General features: G+C 51.4%; 1 protein-coding gene across 3 annotated transcripts in view; it reads left to right on the top strand.

Moving 5' to 3' along the window:
- Positions 1-2,430: 2,430 nt before the first annotated feature.
- The window catches only part of KDM2A (lysine demethylase 2A), a 146,884-nt gene continuing 139,862 nt past the window's right edge, over positions 2,431-9,452 (top strand). Inside the window, exons 1-3 of one of the 3 annotated variants that reach the window (XM_023186304.2) lie at positions 2,431-2,588; positions 3,296-3,475; positions 4,654-4,778. In XM_023186304.2, the coding sequence (XP_023042072.1) occupies positions 4,737-4,778 (42 nt within the window). In that variant the 5' untranslated portion in view covers positions 2,431-2,588; positions 3,296-3,475; positions 4,654-4,736. Of the gene's footprint in view, positions 2,589-2,643; positions 3,476-4,653; positions 4,779-9,452 lie in introns of those variants that run through there. The other 2 variants (XM_023186305.3, XM_023186303.3) reach the window with 2 other exon arrangements.

The raw sequence follows: 9,452 nt of genomic DNA, 5'->3' as shown, positions 1-9,452 counted from the left end.
CCATGTTGGCCAGGCTGGTCTTGAACACCTGACCTTATGTGATCCACCTGCCTTGGCTTCCCAAAGTGCTGGGATTACAGGTGTAAGCCACTGCACCCGGCCTGGTCTAAAGCCTTTCTAGGTTTCCTTCCAGCATGCCCACATGAGTTAAACTTGGAGGTATCTGTTCGCCAAGGGTGTGCAACTCACCTCGAGGGTTAATTACTTAAGGGGGTCTGAATGTTAAGAAAAAGGGCAAGACCAAGTTGAGCTACTCCTAGAGACTTTCTCTTTTCCACCAAGTATTCCCTGGGTTATAAGGGTGAGTAGGAAGGAAATAAAGCTGTTTCTTTTGCAAATAGCAACAAGGTCCAACACTTAATCTGACAAAGGCAAAAGCTTTCTCTCCTGCTTAAAAAACAAACGAAACAAGCTGCTAACTTTTCCTATACCTACAGAGAGCCAGATGCCTATGGGACCATATCTGGTAGCACCAGTGTGAGGGACTGCTGCTTTTAAAATATATTTTGCCATAGTCAGAAAGATTTAAAGAGACTTTAGATCTGATACAGTTTCTGTGATTATCTACTTTGTATCAGTGTTCTGAAAATCTAAGAAGTCTGAACAAAATTGGTATCAAAATAAAGAATATTTCCCAGTGACTAGAATGCACGAGGATGATATCTTATTAACAAACCTTTTTAGCTGTTTGTGAGATGTTTCAGTCGGCTGTTGGAGTAATTATGCAAGCTCTTTAACCTTTCTATACTTCAGTTGTCTATCTTTAAAATGGATATAGCGCTAACAGGCACTTCAGCTTGTCTCCTAAGGATGTTGTGAAACAAAGCAGAGAATGTCTGTACAAACTCCCCAAGTTCTGCATGCAGAAAAACCTTCTGTGGTAATAAATAATAATACCTTGCACTGACGTAGCGCTTTTACCTTGGAGTTCAAGCCTTGATAGAATTGAGAGGTATCATTATTTTAATTGTCTCGCTAACGTCCTCCTGAAAGGGTTGATGGCTGTTTATGCAGGTTATATGATTCACTCCATGCCCTACCTCTCTGCTCCATTCTCTGCTTCCAAGAGTCAGAACCTGAAGAGTGGGAAACCAAGGCAGGGAGAAAAAGATTTGTGTGACACCGCTCAACAAGGGCGTAGTGGAGCCAATAGTGCCAACCCCGATGTGTAACGCCCTAGCCACCGTCCTTTGTGGGATTTAGAATTTAAACGGGCCCCAGAGCAAGAGATTGGCTGGGGAAATGCCCGGATCGCGGCTGGGCTGCTCGCATGGCATTGCTCGGGTACCTCCGGCCGGGCTCCGTCGACGTTCGGAGCCTGCTGGCCCGTCGGGCAGCTGTCGGGCTGCGGGAGCCGGTCCGTGGGCAGGGCCGGCGCAGCTCGGGCGGCCGCTGCCCCGTCGCTGACCCCCGTGCGAAGCTGCGCGCACCAAGAGGAGACATCTTCCCGGTCGGGCCTCCCGCGCCCGCCACGGCCCGGGGCGGCAGGGTCGGGCCGGGGGCCGGGGGCGGCCCGCGCACCCCTCCGTGGGGGGCGCCCCGACTCGCCGGGGGCGGGGTCACGTCCCACCCGGGCCGCCGGGGGCACCGGCGCGGCGGAAAGCTGAGCGTGGCCGAGGAGCGGGGGCTTCCTGGGCCACCTCGCCAGGCGCCTCCGGCCGCCGCCGCCCCCGGGCCGTCGCGGAGACCGTTCCTGCGCCTGGTACCTGTGGACGCCCTTGTTAAGCGCCTGCAGCTCCCCCGGGGAGCCGAGCCCAGGACAGACATGCTACTCCTGTTTCCTGCCCCTTCGGAGCGACGAGCAGTGGGTGAGGCGGGGCCAGGCCGCTGCACCGAGGAGCCCCCGGGCCCAGGGCGGACGAGCCCCGTGGCGGCGGCGCCGGGGCCTGCCTAGGGATGGCGGGCAGGCCGGCCTCGGCCCACCGGCCGGCACGCGAATGGAAGGCAGCCGGCGGCCATGCATCCCTTCCCTGCGCCCTCTCGCCCTGGGCAGGCCTGAGCCGGGAGCCCAGGTCGCGCAGGCCCAGCCCGGCGGCCTGACCCCGGGAGACCCTGCTTTGAGGCGGGCATCGGTTGCCCTGGCCCAGGCCTCCCGGCCCTCAGGTTGTGTGACTGTGACGGGCCGCCTGGGGCCGAGGGCGGTTGAAGGGGAAGGGGGCGCATGTCTCTCACTGCTTAGGGGGGGGATATGCTTTGTGGGGGGGCGGGGGGGGTCACCCCCCGGCCGGGGGGGGGGGGGGGGGGGCGGGCGGCGCGGGTGGCGGGGGGGGGGGGGGTCACAGAGGCGAAGTGTGTGTGAGGGTGCGTGGGGGGAGGGCGCGCGGAGGAGGATCGGTGCCCTTCGCGCAGGCGCGAACAGCCGGTCGGGCCCGAGCCCTGGAAGAACGCCGACGGGGAGCGGGGGCGGCGGGCCGGCGGGAGGGCGGGCGGGCGGGCAGGCGGCCTGACGCGAGGGGGCGCAGGGAGCCGCGTCGGCGTCGCGGGGCGCGGGCGATTCGAGGCCGACGCATCCGCGCGTGCGCGCGCCGGCGGTGTGTCCGCGTTAGAGGGGAGTGACGCGTGCGCGTTCACGCGCGCCCGGGCGAGCGGTAAGAAGCGCAGGGAGGCCTGAAGGGGGTGGGGGGTGGAGAGGCGAGCTGGAGGAGGGGTGGGGAGGTGGCGCCTGCGCAGTGCGCCTCGGAGGAGCTGTGTGTATGTGAGAGTCTGACGGGTTCAAAATGGCGGCGGCTGCTTCAGCGGCTCCTCCTGTGTGAGGGAAACAACACCCCTCCCCGGCAGCGGCGGCGGCGGCTCGCGGAGCACCTTCCCAGCGGCTAGGCCTGTCGCCGCTCTGTCTTTCCTGGCCAGGGGGCGCTCCGGGAGGAGGGGCAACGCCAGGGGGCCCATCCCCCGGAATCCCTCCTCTGCGACTGGGGAGTAGCCGGGGGGCTCGTCCCGCAGCGCGGAGCCGGAGCTGAGGGGGCAGACGCGAGGGGAGCCAGGGCCCCCATCCCGGCGCGCCGCGCCGTTCCCGCCCTGTCCGCCCCCCGGGGCCGGGGCCCGCGTTCCGGGGGGCCGGGGCGGCGCGGGGAGCCTCGGGCCGGCCGGTCTCAGCTGATCGGCCGCTGCTCCCGGAGGCGACCAGCCCCTGCTGGCCGAGGGCACGGCGAGGAGGGCGCTCCCTGCGGCCGGGGCCGGCCCGGGGCTCGGGCCCGGGCTGCTGACCACTGGCCCGGGGGAGGCGGGGGCGCCCCGGGCTCGGCGCCGAGGGGTCGCGCTCCCCTCTCCTGACGCCTCCGACTCCCGGTCTCCAAAGCCCGAAGAGGAGGTTTGATTCAGCAACTGTTTGCTCCCTTTTCCTGGTCGCTCTGACCCTCTCTGGATACTGGGTTGATCCACGGAAAATCCGAAGACGACGTTTGGGATTTAATTATTCCTCTCAGCTTTGGAATCTTTTACTTCTCACTTGGACAAGAACTCAAGAGCAGAATCTCCGGTGAGTTTCCCCCTCCCCCCCTCATTTGGAAGTTTGGTTGACTGTGTTATCCAAAGACTGAATGCAAAGTTTCTATTTCTTTTTCCGATGGGTGAACCATTGAAACGCCTTTTCCTGGGGGAGCCCAACGAGATTCGCCCTTTTTCCTCTCCGGCCCTGGCTGCTCCAAGCCCGGGTGGTCGTCGCCCAGGGGGTGCAAGCACGGTTTCCCTCCGGACTTCGGGCCAGGGCTTCCTCCGGGAGGGCTCTGCCACCGACTGCTCTCGCAAACTGTGTCCTCGGGTCCTCTGGTCTCGTAGCAGTTTTGAAAGGATGCTGTTAACGTGGCTGTAATGTAGTGACAAAAATGGGGGGAACCTGCGTTCTCAATGGAAGCCATTATCCACGAGAATATTTAGAAAAAAGGAAACCCTTTCTTAGTATTGCCGATTGACCGTCGCGCCGGCCGGTCTTTTATTGCATTTTTGGACAAGATGTATTTTCCTCGTATCCATAGATGCGATCGTTTATTTTATTACTTTATCCAAAAAGATCAGATGGAATTTTGGTCCTTGATTTGCGCCTCTGAAATTTGTTTCAGAGTTGTGCACATCTTGTGTTGGGGTGGAGGGTAGATTTGGGAATGAAAAGACCTGGGGAGTCTAGAAAGGAAGGCGACGATTGTGCACGGCCTTACAGGAGGGGTATGGAAAATTGTTTTGGGGTCATTTAAATCCTAATTTCTTGTCCTCTTTTTACATAGTCTACCCTTCTTTCCTTTAGTTTCTGATTACTGGTGAGAGAGAACTAATTTGGTTAGGATCGGGATTAGTTCAGTGGTGTTTCACCTGGTCAGCTCTCTAGAGATAAAAGTCCTGAGCTTTTTTTTTCTTGCTGATGCTGTCACGAAGGGGATCCTTGCTAGTGGTAATCCTGTGGGGAGAAACTAGTGGTGTGGCCCATCCACAAGGAACTGAAACCAACATCTCGTTTCGTCTAGGCCTCCGACAGTTGTAATGTGATTAATGTTGAACATGACATGGAACCACTTGGCCAAGAGCAGAAAGGTCCCAAACTCATGAAGAGGAACCTGATTTTTCAGAGAACCTTTAACAGTTACCTTAAATACTCCTTTCCGTGAACAGAAAGCACAAGTTTGAGAATGAGTTCTCATTTCTGCTTGTATCATTATTCTTTAGTGTTGCAATCTGGTTCCTAAGGAGGAAGAGGAAGGCAGCCCTGGAGTGGTTTCTTTACAGTAATTTCAACAGAAGAGTGAGAGATGGAACCCGAAGAAGAAAGGATTCGTTACAGCCAGAGATTGGTTAGTATTTTCTCCCCCCACCACACCCTCCAGTTTTGAAGTAGGATAACTGTTTTGTTTCCATTTGTGAATGTACTGTGAATCTGTGATTAAAACTTTTCAGGTGACTTTTCTGTGCACCAGAGGAGGGGGAAAGGTGTATTAATATCGAATTTGGCTTTTGGCCAAAAATATTTTATGTTTTATATATTTATCCTGTTTGGAAATGGAGTTATATGTAGCCTTTAGCTTTTATAGAAACCATTGTATACCCAGGGATTTTGTGGATTACAATGTGACAAAGATTCCTAATTTTACAATACTGACATTGTAATACATCTGATTAAGTTAGATTAGAATATAAATTTTTGGGGCAAAGCTATTTGAGGAAGGATAGTTGAATACATTTTTTAAGATTTGATTTGTGACTTTGAGCTGGGGAGTAGAACTATGAATTATTCTCTTTTGTTTTATAAATTAACACTTCGGTAGCTTTGAAGGGTTGTTGGGATTGATTGGAGACAAGTAGGTAGAACACTGGATGCTGATAAAGTTCTGTGTTTTGGGAGGAATGTATGAGATGTTGTTGAAAGAAATTTTAGACATGATTTGAAAGGATTAGCTTATATCTGTATACGAACACTTGGATCCTTTAAGCCATGTTTTCCTCTTAAGGTTTCCCTATTGGAGTTTAAGAATTCAATTTTTGTTTTTTTTAGCCAAAGATAGCTTTATTAATAGTCTCCAGTATTAATAAAAATTTGAATTTGTGTTTGAAGAGTGGGCAATGAGGAAAGCCACAGAATTGTATGTAGTATGTGAAATTTGCTGAACTGAAGAAAGGCCTAGAAGATTACTAAAGGAATTTATGGTGGTTTTATTTGGCTCTGCATTTTAGACTGAATTTAGGAGAAAACGAATGGTTCTCTAATACATTTTCTAATGATCCTTACTCTTTTTGAGAAAAGACTTATTATTTAGTTTTATTGAGATCAAATCTTACTCTATCGCCCAGGCTTAGAGTGCAGCAGCGTGGTCTGAGCTCACCGCAACCTCCACCTCCCAGGTTCAAGTGATCCTCCTGCCTCAGCCTCCGAAGTAGCTGGGACTATAGTTACAGGCCACCATGCCCAGCTAATTTTTGTATTTTTAGTAGAGAACGGAGTTTTACCATGTTGGCCAGGATGATCTTGATCTCCTGACCTCATGATCCATCCGCCTTGGCCTCCCAAAGTGCTGGGATTACAGACGTGAGCCACCGTACCTGGCCATGGCTTGTTTTTTATTTTTATTTATATTTATTTATTTATTTATTTATTTATTTTTGAGGCAGGGTCTGGCTCTGTTGCCCAGGCTGGAGTACAGTGGCGCGATCTCTGCTCACTGCAAGCTCTGCCTCCCAGGTTCACGCCATTCTCCTGCCTCAGCCTCCTGAGTAGCCAGAACTATTGCACCCGGCTAATTTTTTGTACTTTTAGTGGAGACAGGGTTTCACCATGTTAGGCAGGATGGTCTTGATCTCCTGACCTTGTGATCTGCCCGCCTCGGCCTCCCGAAGTGCTGGGATTACAGGTGTGAGCCACCGTGCCCGGCCTTTTATTTTTATTTTCATAGATAGGATCTTGCTCTGTCCAGAGTGAAGTTCAGTGGCGTGATTATAACTCACTGTAGCCTCAAATTCTTGGGCTCAAGCAATCTTTCATTCCAGCCTCCTGAGTAGCTGGGACTACAGTCATGTGCCACCACGCCAGGCTAATTTTCAGATTTTTTTTTTTTTCTTAGAGACGAGGTCTTGCTATGTTGCCCATGCTAGTCTTGAACTCCTGGCCTCAAGCAGTCCTCCCACCTTGGCATCACAAAGTGCTGGGATTACAAATGTGAGCCACAGTACCCGGCTTATTTATTTATTTGTTTGTTTTGTGACTGCTAGAAAGGTTTGGTGTATATTGGGAAGTATATATTCAGCATGCATATATTCCGGTGAGCCTAATTTCAGAGATTTGTCCTGTTCCCAATTCATGTGTTGAGATTATAATTCTTCATCTCTAATTTTGTAGAAATTAAGCATATCCGTAGTGGAATATTGTATCATTGGTTTTTTTTTTTTTTTTTTTTTTTTACATTTCTTGAATTAAACTTTTCTTTGGGAACAGAAAAAGAGACGATGCCATAAAACTCCTTTCCCAGGTAGTTATTGCTATATGGAATTCACTTTTATCATGTCAAGTTGTTAGGTAGATATCTAAGGGATTTTGCAGTCCAGACTTTAAAGGAAGAGCCTTTCTAGCAAGCAAAACTTTTCACTTTTTTTTTTTGAGACGGAGTTTCACTCTTGTCACCCAGGCTGGTGTCCAGTGGCACTATCTCTGCTTACTACAACCTCTTCCTCCTGGGTTCAAGTGATTCTCCTGTCTCAGCCTCCAGAGTAGCTGAGATTACAGGTGCCTACCACCACACCTGGCTGATTTTTGTATTTTTAGTAAAGACGGGGTTTCACCTTGTTGGCCAGGCTGGTCTTGAACTCCTGACCTCTGGTGATCCGCCTGACTCAGCCTCCCGAAGTGCTGGGATTACAGGCATGAGCCACTGTGTCCAGACTTTTGGGGTTTGTTGTTTGTTTGTTTGTTTTGAGAACGAGTATTACTCTGTTGCCCAGGCTAGAGTGCAGTGGCACTATCAGGGCTCACTTACAACCTCTGGCTCCCGGGTTCAAGTGATTCTCCTGCCTCAGCATCCCGAGTAGCTGGGACTACAGGTGCCTGCCACCACACCCAGATAATTTTTGTATTTTTAGTAAAGATGGAATTTCACCATGTTGGCCAGGCTGGTCTCGAACTCCTGACCTCAAATGATCCACCCACATTGGCATCCCAAATTGCTGGGATTACAGGTGTGAGCCACTGTGCCCAGCTTCACTTCTTTTATTTTATTTTATTTTATTTTTTATTTTTTTATTTTTTTTTGAGACGGAGTCTCGCTCTGTTGCCCAGGCTGGAGTGCAGTGGCCGGATCTCAGCTCACTGCAAGCTCTGCCTCCTGGGTCCAGGCCATTCTCCTGCCTCAGCCTCCCGAGTAGCTGGGACTACAGGCGCCCGCCACCTTGCCCGGCTAGTTTTTTGTATTTTTTAGTAGAGACGGGGTTTCACTGTGTTAGCCAGGATGGTCCTGATCTCCTGACCTCGTGATCCGCCCGTCTCGGCCTCCCAAAGTGCTGGGATTACAGGCTTGAGCCACCGCGCCCGGCCTTATTTTATTTTTTTGAGACAGAGTCTCACTCTCGCCCAGAGTGCAGTGGCGCGATCTTGGCTCACTGCAACCTCTGCCTCCCGGGTTCAAACGATTCTCCTGCCTCAGCTTCCCAAGTAGCTGCGATTATAGGCACCTGCCACCATGCCCGGCTAATTTTTTTGTATTTTTAGTTGAGACGGGGTTTCGCTATATTGGCCAGGCTGGTGTCGAACTCCTGACCTCAGGTGATCTACCCACTTCAGCCTCCCAAAGTGCTGGGATTACAGGTGCGAGCCACTGCACCTGGCCCACTTTTTTTTTTTTTTTTTTTTAAAAAAAAAAAAAAAACAAGGTAGGGAGGTGTAGTGGGAAGGAGAGACAAGTACTCTTGACTTTTGTCTTGGCAAGATTTTTTTTTCTTTTTTTCTTTAAGTTGTAAGGTGATTGCTACCTGTTGCATACATTAACCCTTAACTGGCATATGTTTTTCTTTTGTTTAATGTGCTATCTTAGCAGTGTTTGTGTAAGAGGGCACATTATATATTTGGACGGAACTTTCTTTTTCTTTTTTTTTTTTTTTTTTTTTGAGACGGAGTTTTGCTCTGTGGCCCAGGCTGGAGTGCAGTGGCGCGATCTCGGCTTGCTGCAAGCTCCACCTCCCGGGTTCACGCCATTCTCCTGCCTCAGCCTCACGAGTAGCTAGGACTACAGGCACCCACTGCCACGCCTGGCTAGTTTTTGTTTTTTATATTTTTTAGTAGAGGCAGGGTTTCACCATGTTAACCAGGATGGTCTCAATCTCCTGACCTCGTGATCCGCCTGCCTCAGCCTCCCAAAGTGCTGGGATTACAGGCGTGAGCCACCACACCTGGCCTGGAGGGAACTTTCTTATTTGTTTTTTTTTGAGATAGGGTCTTTGAGATAGGGTCTGTCTTTGTCGCCCAGTCTAGAGTGCAGTGGCATGACCACAGGTCATAGAAGCCTCGACATCCTGGTCTCAAGTGATCTTCCCACGTCAGCTTCCCAGGTAGCTAGGACTACAACCCTGTGCCACCATGCCTGGCTAATTTTTGTATTTTTGTAGAGGTGAGGTTTTGCCGTGTTCTGAAGGCTAGTCTTGAACTCCTGGGCTCCCAACAAGTCATTTTTGGAAAAAAAAAATCAGAAATAACTAGCTAAGGGCTGGGTGTGGTAACTCATGCCTGTAATCCCGTCACTTTGGGAGGCCTAGGCAGGAGGATCACCTGAGGTCAACAGTTTGAAACCAGCCTGCCCAACATGGTGAAACCCCATCTCTACTAAAAATACAAAAATTAGCTCGGCGCTGGGGTTGATGATGCGTGCCTATAATCCTAGCTACTGGGGAGGCTGAGGCAGGAGAATTGCTTGAACCTGGGAGGTGGAGGTTGCACTGAGCTGAGATTGCGCCACTGCACTCCAGCCTGGGTGACAGAGTGAGACTCCGTC

The sequence above is a fragment of the Piliocolobus tephrosceles genome, chromosome 13, assembly GCF_002776525.5.
Source record: "Piliocolobus tephrosceles isolate RC106 chromosome 13, ASM277652v3, whole genome shotgun sequence".
Lineage (NCBI taxonomy): Eukaryota > Metazoa > Chordata > Mammalia > Primates > Cercopithecidae > Piliocolobus > Piliocolobus tephrosceles.
This window is presented reverse-complemented; position numbering and strand designations above follow the sequence as displayed.